Source organism: Glycine soja, unplaced genomic scaffold (genome assembly GCF_004193775.1).
Source record: "Glycine soja cultivar W05 unplaced genomic scaffold, ASM419377v2 tig00019708_1_pilon, whole genome shotgun sequence".
NCBI lineage: Eukaryota > Viridiplantae > Streptophyta > Magnoliopsida > Fabales > Fabaceae > Glycine > Glycine soja.
In genome coordinates, this window is record NW_021143739.1 from 24,899 (window position 1) to 40,179 (window position 15,281).

The window sequence follows — 15,281 nt, forward strand, 5'->3', positions numbered from 1 at the left end:
GAACAATGGAAGCTCTTGAGAAATTCCAATAGTCATAAGTTTTCACACGGATGTCCGATTCAGGCTTATAATATATCGATACGAGCGAAATTAAACATCGAAAACTCTCGAGAAATTCAAATGGCCATAACTTTTCACACGGATGTCCGATTCGGGCGCATAATATGTCGAGAGGCTCATAATTGAACAACAGAAGCTCTTGAGAAATTCAAATGGTCATAACTTTTCACACGGGTGTTAGATTAAGGCGCATCACATATAGAGACGCTCGAAAATGAAACATGGAAGCACTCGTGAAATTAAAATGGTCATAACTTTTCACACTGAGGTCCGATTCAGGCTTATAATATATTGATACGCTCAAAATTAAACATCGGAAGCTCTCGAGAAATTAAAATGGTCATAACTTTTCACAGGGATGTCCTATTCGGGCGCATAATATGTCGAGAGGCTCGAAATTGAACAACGGAAGCTTTTGAGAAATTCAAATGGTCATCAATTTTCACACGGATGTCCGATTCAGGCAAATCACATAACTAGACGCTCAGAATTGAACAACGGAAGCTCTCGGGAAATTCAAATGGTCATAACTTTTCACACTGTGGTCCGATTCAGGCTTATAATATATTGATACGCTCAAAATTAAACATCGGAAGCTCTCGAGAAATTCAAATGGTCATAACTTTTCAATCGGATGTGCGATTCGGGCGCATAATATGTCGAGAGGCTCGAAACTGAACAACGGAAGCTCTTGAGAAATTCAAATGGTCATAACTTTTCACACGGATATCCGATTCAGGCAAATCACATAACGAGACGCTCAGAATTGAACAACGGAGGCTCTTGAGAAATTCAAATGGTCATAACTTTTCACACTGATGTCCGATTCAGGCTTATAATATATCGATACGCTCGAAATAAACATCGGAAACTCTCGAGAAATTCAAATGGCCATAACTTTTCTCACGGATGTCCGATTCGGGCGCATAATATGTCGAGAGGCTCGAAATTGAACAACGAAAGCTCTTGAGAAATTCAAATGGTCATAACATTTAACTCGAATGTCCAATTTTGGCGCATCACATATAGTGACACTCGAAATTGAACAATGGAAGCTCTCGTGAAATTCAAATGGTCATAACTTTTCACACTGATGTCCGATTCAGGCTTTTAATATATCGATACGCTTGAAATAAACTTCGGAAACTCTCGAGAAATTCAAATGGCCATAACTTTTCTCACGGATGTCCGATTCGGGCGCATAATATGTCGAGAGGCTCGAAATTGAACAACGAAAGCTCTTTAGAAATTCAAATGGTCATAACATTTAACTCGAATGTCCAATTTTGGCGCATCACATATAGTGACACTTGAAATTGAACAACGGAAGCTGTCGTGAAATTCAAATGGTCATAACTTTTCACACGGATGTCCGATTCGGGCGCATAATATGTCGAGAGGCTCGAAATTGAACAACGGAAGCTCTTGAGAAATTCAAATGGTCATAACTTTTCACACGAATGTTAGATTAAGGCGCATCACATATAGAGACGCTCAAAAATGAAACATGGAAGCTCTCGTGAAAGTAAAATGGTCATAACTTTTCCCACTGAGGTCCGATTCAGGCATATAATATATTGATACGCTCGAAATTAAAGATCGGAAGCTCTCGAGAAATTCAAATGGCCATAACTTTTCACACGGATGTCCGATTCGGGCGCATAATATGTCGAGAGGCTCGAAATTGAACAACGGAAGCTCTTGAGAAATTCAAATGGTCATAACTTTTCACACGAATGTTAGATTAAGGCGCATCACATATAGAGACGCTCGAAAATGAAACATGGAAGCTCTCGTGAAAGTAAAATGGTCATAACGTTTCCCACTGACGTCCGATTCAGGCTTATAATATATTGATACGCTTGAAATTAAACATCGGAAGCTCTCGAGAAATTCAAATGGTCATAACTTTTCATACGGATGTCCGATTCGGGCAAATCACATAACGAGACGCTCAGAATTGAACATCGGAAGCTCTTGAGAAATTCAAATGGTCATAACATTTAACTCGAATGTCCAATTTTGGCGCATCACATATAGTGACACCCGGAATTGAACAACGGAAGCTCTCGTGAAATTCAACTGGTCATAACTTTTCAAACAGATGTCCGATTCAGGCTTATAATATATCGATACGCTCGAAATTAAACATCGGAAACTCTCGAGAAATTCAAATGGCCATAACTTTTCACACGGATGTCCGATTCGGGCGCATAATATGTCGAGAGGCTCGAAATTAAACAACGGAAGCTCTTGAGAAATTCAAATGGTCATAACTTTTCACACGGATGTTAGATTAAGGCGCATCACATATAGACGCTCGAAAATGAACAACGGAAGCTCTCGAGAAATTAAAATGGTCATAACTTTTCACACTGAGGTCCGATTCAGGCTTATAATATATCGATACGCTCGATATTAAACATCGGAAGCTCTCGAGAAATTAAATTGGTCATAACTTTTCACACGGATGTCCTATTCGGGCGCATAATATGTCGAGAGGCTCGAAATTGAACAACTGAAGCTCTTGAGAAATTCAAATGGTCATAAATTTTCACACGGATGTCCGCTTCAGGCAAATCACATAACTAGACGCTCAGAATTGAATAACGAAAGCTCTCGGGAAATTCAAATGGTCATAACTTTTCACACGGATGTTAGATTAAGGCGCATCACATATAGAGACGCTCGAAAATGAACAACGGAAGCTCTCGAGAAATTAAAATGGTCATAACTTTTAACACTGAGGTCCGATTCAGGCTTATAATATATTGATACGCTCGAAATTAAACATCGGAAGCTCTCGAGAAATTCAAATGGTCCTAACTTTTCAATCGGATGTGCGATTCGGGCGCATAATATGTCGAGAGGCTCGAAACTGAACAACGGAAGCTCTTGACAAATTCTAATGGTCATAACTTTTCACACGGATATCCGATTCAGGCAAATCACATAACGAGACGCTCAGAATTGAACAACGGAGGCTCTTGAGAAATTCAAATGGTCATAACATTTAACTCGAATGTCCAATTTTGGCGCATCACATATAGTGACACTCGAAATTGAACAACCGAAGCTCTCGTGAAATTCAATTGTTCATAACTTTTCAAACAGATGTCCGATTCAGGCTTATAATATATCAATACCCTCGAAATTAAACATCGGAAACTCTCAAGAAATTCAAATGGCCATAACTTTTCACACGGATGTCCGATTCGGGCGCATAATATGTCGAGAGGCTCGAAATTGAACAACGGAAGCTCTTGAGAAATTCAAATGGTCATAACTTTTCACATGAATGTTAGATTAAGGCGCATCACATATAGAGACGCTCGAAAATGAACAACGAAAGCTCTCGAGAAATTAAAATGGTAATAACTTTTCATACTGAGGTCCGATTCAGGCTTATAATATATCGATACGCTCGATATTAAACATCGGAAGCTCTCGAGAAATTAAAATGGTCATAACTTTTCACACGGATGTCCTATTCGGGCGCATAATATGTCGAGAGGCTCGAAATTGAACAACTGAAGCTCTTGAGAAATTCAAATGGTCATAAATTTTCACACGGATGTCCGATTCAGGCAAATCACATAACTAGACGCTCAGAATTGAACAACGGAAGCTCTCGGGAAATTCAAATGGTCATAACTTTTCACACGGATGTTAGATTAATGCGCATTACATATAGAGACGCTCGAAAATGAACAACGGAAGCTCTCGAGAAACTAAAATGGTCATAACTTTTCACACTGAGGTCCGATTCAGGCTTATAATATATTGATACGCTCGAAATTAAACATCGGAAGCTCTTGAGAAATTAAAATGGTCATAACTTTTCACACGGATGTCCTATTCGGGCGCATAATATGTCGAGAGGCTCGAAACTGAACAACGGAAGCTCTTGAGAAATTCAACTGGTCATAACTTTTCACACGGATATCCGATTCAGGCAAATCACATAACGAGACGCTCAGAATTGAACAACGGAGGCTCTTGAGAAATTCAAATGGTCATAACATTTAACTCGAATGTCCAATTTTGGCGCATCACATATAGTGACACTCTAAATTGAACAACCGAAGCTCTCGTGAAATTCAACTGGTCATAACTTTTCAAACAGATGTCCGATTCAGGCTTATAATATATCGATACGCTCGAAATTAAACATCGGAAACTCTCGAGAAATTCAAATGGCCATACCTTTTCACACGGATGTCCGATTTGGGCGCATAATATGTCGAGAGGCTCGAAATTGAACAACGGAAACTCTTGAGAAATTCAAATGGTCATAACTTTTCACACGAATGTTAGATTAAGGCGCATCACATATAGAGACGCTCGAAAATGAACAACGGAAGCTCTCGAGAAATTAAAATGGTCATAACTTTTCACACTGAGTTCCGATTCAGGCTTATAATATATCGATACGCTCGATATTAAACATCGGAAGCTCTCGAGAAATTCAAATGGTCATAACTTTTCACACGGATGTCCGATTCGGGCGCATAATATGTCGAGAGGCTCGAAATTGAACCACGGAAGCTCTTGAGAAATTCAAAGGGTCATAAATTTTCACACGGATGTCCGATTCAGGCAACTCACATAACTAGACGCTCAGAATTGAACAACGGAAGCTCTCGAGAAATTCAAATGGTCATAACTTTTCACACGGATGTTAGATTAAGGAGCATCACATATAGAGACGCTCGAAAATGAACAACGGAAGCTCTCGAAAAATTAAAATGGTCATAACTTTTCACACTGAGGTCCGATTCAGGCTTATAATATATTGATACGCTCGAAATTAAACATCGGAAGCTCTCGAGAAATTAAAATGGTCATAACTTTTCACACGGATGTCCTATTCGGGCGCATAATATGTCGAGAGGGTCGAAACTGAACAACGGAAGCTCTTGAGAAATTCAAATGGTCATAACTTTCCACACGGATATCCGATTCAGGCAAATCACATAACGAGACGCTCAGAATTGAACAACGGAGGCTCTTGAGAAATTCAAATGGTCATAACATTTAACTCGAATGTCCAATTTTGGCGCATCACATATTGTGACACTCGAAATTGAACAACCGAAGCTCTCGTGAAATTCAATTGTTCATAACTTTTCAAACAGATGTCCGATTCAGGCTTATAATATATCAATACGCTCGAAATTAAACATCGGAAACTCTAAAGAAATTCAAATGGCCATAACTTTTCACACGGATGTCCGATTCCGGCGCATAATATGTCGAGAGGCTCGAAATTGAAAAACGGAAGCTCTTGAGAAATTCAAATGGTCATAACTTTTCACACGGATGTTAGATTAAGGCGCATCACATATAGAGACGCTCGAAAATGAACAACGGAAGCTCTCGGGAAATTAAAATGGTCATAACTTTTCACACGGATGTCTGATTCGGGTGCATAATATGTCGAGAGGCTAGAAATTGAACAACGGAAGCTCTTGAGAAATTCAAATTGTCATAACTTTTCACACGGATGCCCGATTCAGGCAAATCACATAACGAGACGCTCAGAATTGAACAACGGAAGCTCTTGAGAAATTCCAATGGTCATAACTTTCCACACGGATGTCTGATTTAGGCTTATAATATATCGATACGCTCGAAATCAAACATCGGAAAATCTCGAGAAATTCAAACGGCCATAACGTTTCACACGGATGTCCGATTCGGGCGCATAATATGTCGAGAAGCTCGTAATTGAACAACGAAAGCTCTTGAGAAATTCGAATGGTCATAACTTTTCACACGGATGTTAGATTAAGGTGCATCACATATAGAGACGCTTGTAAATGAACAACGGAAGCTCTCGAGAATCTCAAATGGTCATAACTTTTAACTCGAATGTCCAATTTAGGCGCATCACATATAGTGACACTCGAAATTGAACAACGGAAGCTCTCGTGAAATTAAAATGGTCATAACTTTTCACACTGAGGTCCGATTCAGGCTTATAATATATTGATACGCTCAAAATTAAACATCGGAAGCTCTCGAGAAATTCAAATGGCCATAACTTTTCACACGGATCTCCAATTCGGGCGAATAATATGTCGAGAGGCTCGAAATTGAACAACGGAAGCTCTTGAGAAATTCAAATGGTCATAACATTTCACACGGATGTCCGATTCAGGCAATTCACATAACGAGACGCTCAGAATTGAACAACGGAAGCTCTTGAGAAATTCAAATGGTCATAACATTTAACTCGAATGTCCAATTTTGGCGCATCACATATATTGACACTCGAAATTGAACAACGGAAGCTCTCGTGAAATTCGAATGGTCATAACTTTTGACACGGATGTCCGATTCAAGCTTATAATAAATCGATACGCTCGAAATTAAACATCAAAAACTCTCGAGAAATTCAAATGGCCATAACTTTTCACACGGATGTCTGATTCGGGCGCATAATATGTCGAGAGGCTCGAAATTGAACAATGGAAGCTCTTGAGAAATTCCAATAGTCATAAGTTTTCACACGGATGTCCGATTCAGGCTTATAATATATCGATACGAGCGAAATTAAACATCGAAAACTCTCGAGAAATTCAAATGGCCATAACTTTTCACACGGATGTCCGATTCGGGCGCATAATATGTCGAGAGGCTCATAATTGAACAACAGAAGCTCTTGAGAAATTCAAATGGTCATAACTTTTCACACGGGTGTTAGATTAAGGCGCATCACATATAGAGACGCTCGAAAATGAAACATGGAAGCACTCGTGAAATTAAAATGGTCATAACTTTTCACACTGAGGTCCGATTCAGGCTTATAATATATTGATACGCTCAAAATTAAACATCGGAAGCTCTCGAGAAATTAAAATGGTCATAACTTTTCACATGGATGTCCTATTCGGGCGCATAATATGTCGAGAGGCTCGAAATTGAACAACGGAAGCTTTTGAGAAATTCAAATGGTCATCAATTTTCACACGGATGTCCGATTCATGCAAATCACATAACTAGACGCTCAGAATTGAACAACGGAAGCTCTCGGGAAATTCAAATGGTCATAACTTTTCACACTGTGGTCCGATTCAGGCTTATAATATATTGATACGCTCAAAATTAAACATCGGAAGCTCTCGAGAAATTCAAATGGTCATAACTTTTCAATCGGATGTGCGATTCGGGCGCATAATATGTCGAGAGGCTCGAAACTAAACAACGGAAGCTCTTGAGAAATTCAAATGGTCATAACTTTTCACACGGATATTCGATTCAGGCAAATCACATAACGAGACGCTCAGAATTGAACAACGGAGGCTCTTGAGAAATTCAAATGGTCATAACTTTTCACACTGATGTCCGATTCAGGCTTATAATATATCGATACGCTCGAAATAAACATCGAAAACTCTCGAGAAATTCAAATGGCCATAACTTTTCTCACGGATGTCCGATTCGGGCGCATAATATGTCGAGAGGCTCGAAATTGAACAACGAAAGCTCTTGAGAAATTCAAATGGTCATAACATTTAACTCGAATGTCCAATTTTGGCGCATCACATATAGTGACACTCGAAATTGAACAATGGAAGCTCTCGTGAAATTCAAATGGTCATAACTTTTCACACTGATGTCCGATTCAGGCTTTTAATATATCGATACGCTTGAAATAAACTTCGGAAACTCTCGAGAAATTCAAATGGCCATAACTTTTCTCACGGATGTCCGATTCGGGCGCATAATATGTCGAGAGGCTCGAAATTGAACAACGAAAGCTCTTTAGAAATTCAAATGGTCATAACATTTAACTCGAATGTCCAATTTTGGCGCATCACATATAGTGACACTTGAAATTGAACAACGGAAGCTGTCGTGAAATTCAAATGGTCATAACTTTTCACACGGATGTCCGATTCGGGCGCATAATATGTCGAGAGGCTCGAAATTGAACAACGGAAGCTCTTGAGAAATTCAAATGGTCATAACTTTTCACACGAATGTTAGATTAAGGCGCATCACATATAGAGACGCTCAAAAATGAAACATGGAAGCTCTCGTGAAAGTAAAATGGTCATAACTTTTCCCACTGAGGTCCGATTCAGGCATATAATATATTGATACGCTCGAAATTAAAGATCGGAAGCTCTCGAGAAATTCAAATGGCCATAACTTTTCACACGGATGTCCGATTCGGGCGCATAATATGTCGAGAGGCTCGAAATTGAACAACGGAAGCTCTTGAGAAATTCAAATGGTCATAACTTTTCACACGAATGTTAGATTGAGGCGCATCACATATAGAGACGCTCGAAAATGAAACATGGAAGCTCTCGTGAAAGTAAAATGGTCATAACGTTTCCCACTGACGTCCGATTCAGGCTTATAATATATTGATACGCTTGAAATTAAACATCGGAAGCTCTCGAGAAATTCAAATGGTCATAACTTTTCACACGGATGTCCGATTCGGGCAAATCACATAACGAGACGCTCAGAATTGAACATCGGAAGCTCTTGAGAAATTCAAATGGTCATAACATTTAACTCGAATGTCCAATTTTGGCGCATCACATATAGTGACACCCGGAATTGAACAACGGAAGCTCTCGTGAAATTCAACTGGTCATAACTTTTCAAACAGATGTCCGATTCAGGCTTATAATATATCGATACGCTCGAAATTAAACATCGGAAGCTCTCGAGAAATTAAAATGGTCATAACTTTTCACACGGATGTCCGATTCGGGCGCATAATATGTCGAGAGGCTCGAAATTGAACAACTGAAGCTCTTGAGAAATTCAAATGGTCATAAATTTTCACACGGATGTCTGCTTCAGGCAAATCACATAACTAGACGCTCAGAATTGAATAACGAAAGCTCTCGGGAAATTCAAATGGTCATAACTTTTCACACGGATGTTAGATTAAGGCGCATCACATATAGAGACGCTCGAAAATGAACAACGGAAGCTCTCGAGAAATTAAAATGGTCATAACTTTTAACACTGAGGTCCGATTCAGGCTTATAATATATTGATACGCTCGAAATTAAACATCGGAAGCTCTCGAGAAATTCAAATGGTCCTAACTGGTACGAAAATTGACCAAGAGGAGTTGAAAATCAACACAAGTGACATTCAAAGGGAAGTTAATGGCGTGGGGGCTGTTTGGAATCCTCATCAAGGGCTGAGTTTAATTACTTGGCTATTTTAAGCATTTTCATCAGTTAAGACAAATAAAATTCAGCCATTCAAAACCTTTCCAAGATGGTTACAAAAGAAGCATAAATGGGACATTCAAGGCCTTAAATAGGCGTGTGGCTAATTATGGAAAAGGAATATCATGAGCTGATTGCATTAAGTCATTAATTGCATTTTATTACTAGTTTTATTGTGTTTAATTAGGCCTTAATTGCATTTTATTACTAGTTTTATTGTGTTTAATTAGGCCTTACTGTTTTTCGGCCATATATGGATGTAATTTGATCATTTGCAGATCATTCAAAAAACAAGAACAATTCAGTCCAATTAGAAATTGTGTTTACATTTTCGCCCGATTATTTACAAGCGTCGTCTTGAAAATAGTCCGATTAGCTCAATTGGTGTTGAGTGCTAATCTCGTATTAAGCTATTGGTGTAGTTTAATATTGCTTATTTTTCCTTGCTGATTTTCGTAAAAACCCAAACACACAAATACCAAAAATACTTAAAGGAATTCGACTAATAAGGGTGGTACCTAGTACCTTCGTTATTGGTTGTTTGCTTCCGTTACCACACTCTGATTTCGTATCATTAGTGGCATCAGAGCACGGTTCTGATTCCGTGTTACGTGACAACAATGGATTTCAACAGTGATGATTTCATGGACAAATTGCGTGAAGCCTTAAGGAACGTTGACTTGAGAGATGAACGATGGAGGCCTAGAAGGGGTGAACCACGTCCAAACGTGGATGAGTTCAAAATCACCGAACTACCTGAATTTAATGGTAGTGCAGACCCGGAGGTTTATCTAGAATGGGAGCGCAAGATTGATAGAATGTTTGACTTCAAGGATCTTGATGATGAGAAACGTTGCAAATATGCTATCCTGAAACTTAGCAAAAGTGCATCGTTGTGGTATGAGGGATTGAAGGCTAGAAGGACACGAGATGGAAAGGAGAAAATCCACTCTTGGGAGTCCTTGAAGAAGAAGTTGCGCAAGAGATATGTACCATCAAATCACCGACTGAATTTGTATAAAAAGATTGCAGATTTGGTGCAAGGCAAAATGAGTGTTACTGAATACATTGATGAGTTTGAGAACCTATGCCTAATGGGTGAAGTGGAGGAAAATGAAGAGCAAAAAATGAGCCGTTTCCTTCGTGGGCTGAATAAGAACATAGCTTTTGCTGTTGAGCTATGTAACTACACAGATTTCACCACTTTGTGCACCTTGTGTTTGAAGATTGAAAATCAAAACAAGAGTAGATATAATGCTGGGAGTTCTAGTGGTTGGTCCAAGGGAGGTGTGTCGGGTAGTGCAAATCCAGCCCCTAGCACTAAACCAATGGAGAATCAACCGAAACAAAGTGAGGCCGCTCCTAAACAACCCATTGCCACGGCCAAGGAGACTAATCTGTCAAAGGTTAGGTGTTTCAAGTGTCAAGGCTTTGGACACTTTGCTAGGGCTTGTCCTAATCAACGAGTTGTGACCCTCCGAGAAGCAATTAGCATGCGTGATGAGTTGATGAAGGAAGAAGAAGAATCTGGTGGCAATATTGAAGGTGATGGAGTTGAAATTGTTGAAGATGATGATGATGAGGTAGAAGTATATGGACCTCCCATGTATGATACCTTGATGCTAAGAACTTTGCAAGTCAAGGCTGTACCCGTGGAAGGAGATCAAAGAAATCAAATCTTCTACACTAAGGGTCAAGTGAAAGATAAGTGGTGTAGTATCATTGTGGATGGAGGTAGTTGTACCAATGCGGCTTCAACTGAAATGGTGTCTAAATTAGGATTGCTCACAACAAAACATCCTAAGCCTTATGCGCTACATTGGTTGGACAATGGAAGTAGCATAAATGTTACAAGGCAGACGCGTGTGGGATTAACCATGGGATCTTATGTTGATGAAATCTTGTGTGATGTGGTACCTATGGATGCAAGTCACATACTCTTGGGACGCCCTTGGCAATTTGATAGGGATGTGACGCATAGAGGAAGGTCCAATGAGCATGAATTGAACTTCAATGGCAAGAGGATTGTGTTGAAACCAATGGCATCAAATGAAGTCCGTTCCATGATTACAAAAAGAGGTAAAAAGCCTAGTCTCACTATGTTTGCTACTGAAAATGAAGTGAAGGATGCTATTGATAATGGTGAATTAGTCTACGTGTTGGTTGCAAAGAATGCTAGACAAGACGATGTAGAGACTCCTTTTAAACAACAATTGGAGGCTGTTTTGGGTGAGTATGAAGATGTGTTTCCAAGTGAACTACCAAAGGGTTTGCCACCTATCCGTGGGATTGAGCATCAAATTGATCTAATTCCGGGAGTTCCATTACCAAACAAGGCTGCATATAGGTGTAATCCGGAGGAGACAAAGGAGTTGCAACGGCAAATTGAAGAATTGATAAGCATGGGTTATGTGCGTGAATCAATGAGTCCATGTGCTGTTCCGACATTGTTGGTTCCTAAGAAGGATGGTTCATGGAGAATGTGTATTGATAGTAGGGCAGTGAACAACATAACCATCAAATATCGTTTTCCCATTCCAAGACTAGATGATATGCTTGATGAGTTACATGGATCGGTTATCTTCTCAAAAATTGATCTAAGGAGTGGATATCACCAAATCAGAATGCGTGAAGGTGATGAATGGAAGACGGCATTCAAGACTAAGCATGGTCTATATGAATGGCTAGTTATGCCATTTGGGCTCACAAATGCACCTAGCACCTTTATGAGACTCATGAACGAAGTACTCAAGCCTTTTTTGGGTAAGTTTGTTGTTGTTTATCTTGATGACATATTGGTGTATAGCAAATCTATAGAGGAGCATTTCACTCATTTGAAACAAATATTTGAGACCCTAAGAGCACAAAAACTCTATGGGAAGAGGGAAAAGTGTGATTTCTTGGTTGAAAGTGTGGTGTTTCTTGGATATGTGGTGTCTAAAGATGGAGTATCCGTTGATCAAACAAAAGTGGATGCTATCAAGACTTGGCCGAGCCCTACAACAGTTTCGGAGGTGAGATCTTTCCTTGGTCTTGCATCATTTTATCGACGCTTTATCCAGAATTTTAGCACTATAGCAAGTCCTATGACCGAATGTTTGAAGAAGGGTGCGTTTGGGTGGAATGAACAAGCACAAAAGGCTTTTGAATTGATTAAGTTAAAGCTTTGTGAAATTCAAATGGTCAAAACTTTTCACACGGATGTCCGATTCGGGCGCATAATATGTCGAGAGGCTCGAAATTGAACCACAGAAGCTTTTGAGAAATTCAAATGGTCATAACTTTTCACACGGATGTCCGATTCAGGCAAATCACATAACGAGACGCTCAGAATTGAACAACGGAGGCTCTTGAGAAATTCAAATCGTCATAACATTTAACTCGAATGTCCAATTTTGGCGCATCACATATAGTGACACTAAAATTGAACAACCGAAGCTCTCGTGAAATTCAACTGGTCATAACTTTTCAAACAGATGTCCGATTCCGGGTTATAATATATCGATACGCTCGAAATTAAATATCGGAAACTCTCGAGAAATTCAAATGGCCATAACTTTTCACAAGGATGTCCGATTCGGGCGCATAATATGTCGAGAGGCTCGAAATTGAACAACGGAAGCTCTTGAGAAATTCAAATGTTCATAACTTTTCACACGAATGTTAGATTAAGGCGCATCACATATAGAGACGCTCGAAAATGAAACATGGAAGCTCTCGTGAAAGTAAAATGGTCATAACTTTTCCCACTAAGGTCTGATTCAGGCTTATAATATATTGATACCCTCGAAATTAAACATCGGAAGCTCTCGAGAAATTCAAATGGTCAAAACTTTTCACACGGATGTCCGATTCGGGCGCATAATATGTCGAGAGGCTCGAAATTGAACCACAGAAGCTTTTGAGAAATTCAAATGGTCATAACTTTTCACACGGATGTCCGATTCAGGCAAATCACATAACGAGACGCTCAAAATTGAACAACGGAGGCTCTTGAGAAATTCAAATGGTCATAACATTTAACTCGAATGTCCAATTTTGGCGCATCACTTATAGTGACACTCGAAATTGAACAACCGAAGCTCTCGTGAAATTCAACTGGTCATAACTTTTCAAACAGATGTCCGATTCCGGGTTATAATATATCGATACGCTCGAAATTAAATATCGGAAACTCTCGAGAAATTCAAATGGCCATAACTTTTCACATGGATGTCCGATTCGGGCGCATAATATGTCGAGAGGCTCAAAATTGAACAACGGAAGCTCTTGAGAAATTCAAATGGTCATAACTTTTCACACGAATGTTAGATTAAGGCGCATCACATATAGAGACGCTCGAAAATGAAACATGGAAGCTCTCGTGAAAGTAAAATGGTCATAACTTTTCCCACTAAGGTCTGATTCAGGCTTATAATATATTGATACCCTCGAAATTAAACATCGGAAGCTCTCGAGAAATTCAAATGGTCAAAACTTCACACGGATGTCCGATTCGGGCGCATAATATGTCGAGAGGCTCGAAATTGAACCACAGAAGCTTTTGAGAAATTCAAATGGTCATAACTTTTCACACGGATGTTCGATTCAGACAAATCACATAACGAGACACTCAGAATTGAACAACGGAAGCTCTTGAGAATTTCAAATGGTCATAACATTTAACTCGAATGTCCAATTTTGGCGCATCACGTATAGTGACACTCGAAATTGAACAACGGAAGCTCTCATGAAATTCAAATGGTCATAACTTTTCACACTGATGTCCGATTCAGGCTTATAATATATCGATACGCTCTAAATTAAACATCGGAAACTCTCGAGAAATTCAAATGGCCATAACTTTTCACACGGATGTCCGATTCGGGCGCATAATATGTCGAGAGGCTCGAAATTGAACAACGGAAGCTCTTGAGAAATTCAAATGGTCATAACTTTTCACACGGATGTTAGATGAAGGCGCATCACATATAGAGACGCTCGAAAATGAACAACGGAAGCTCTCGAGAAATTAAAATGGTCATAACTTTTCACACTGAGGTCCGATTCAGGCTTATAATATATCGATACGCTCGATATTAAACATCGGAAGCTCTCGAGAAATTAAAATGGTCATAACTTTTCACACGGATGTCCTATTTGGGTGCATAATATGTCGAGAGGCTCGAAATTGAACAACGGAAGCTGTTGAGAAATTCAAATGGTCATAACTTTTCACACGGATGTCCGATTCAGGCAAATCACATAACTAGGCGCTCAGAATTGAACAACGGAAGCTCTCGGGAAATTCAAATGGTCATAACTTTTCACACTGTGGTCCGATTCAGGCTTATAATATATTGATACGCTCGAAATTAAACATCGGAAGCTCTTGAGAAATTAAAATGGTAATAACTTTTCACACGGATGTTCGATTCGGCGCATAATATGTCGAGGGTCGAAATTGAACAACGGAAGCTCTTGAGAAATTCAAATGGTCATGACTTTTGACACGGATGTCCGATTCAGGCAAATCACATAACGAGACCCTCAGAATTGAATAACGGAAGCTCTTGAGAAATGCAAATGGTCATAACATTTAACTCGAATGTCCAATTTTGGCGCATCACAAATAGTGACACTCGAAATTGAGCAACGGAAGCTCTCGTGAAATTCAAATGGTCATAACTTTTCACACTGATGTCCGATTCAGGCTTATAATATATCGATATGCTCGAAATAAACATCGGAAACTCTCGAGAAATTCAAATGGCCATAACTTTTCACACGGATGTCCGATTCGGGCGCATAATATGTCGAGAGGCTTGAAATTGAACAACGGAAGCTCTTGAGAAATTCAAATGGTCATAACTTTTCACACGGATGTCCGATTCAGGCAAATCACATAACGAGACGCTCAGAATTGAACAACAGAAGCTCTTGAGAAATTCAAATGGTCGTAACATTTAACTCGAATGTCCAATTTAGGCGCATCTTTGTCGAATCTCTATGACATGGATCAATTACGTAATA

At 39.4% G+C, this 15,281-nt stretch overlaps 1 protein-coding gene across 1 annotated transcript; it reads left to right on the forward strand.

Annotated features, from left to right (window-relative positions):
• Positions 1-9,889: 9,889 nt before the first annotated feature.
• Positions 9,890-12,283, forward strand: LOC114404329 (the record flags this gene model as incomplete). The annotated part of the gene is made up of 1 exon (XM_028367328.1): positions 9,890-12,283. A coding segment is annotated over exon 1 (2,394 nt), but the record flags the coding sequence as incomplete, so codon positions are not given.
• Positions 12,284-15,281: the final 2,998 nt, after the last annotated feature.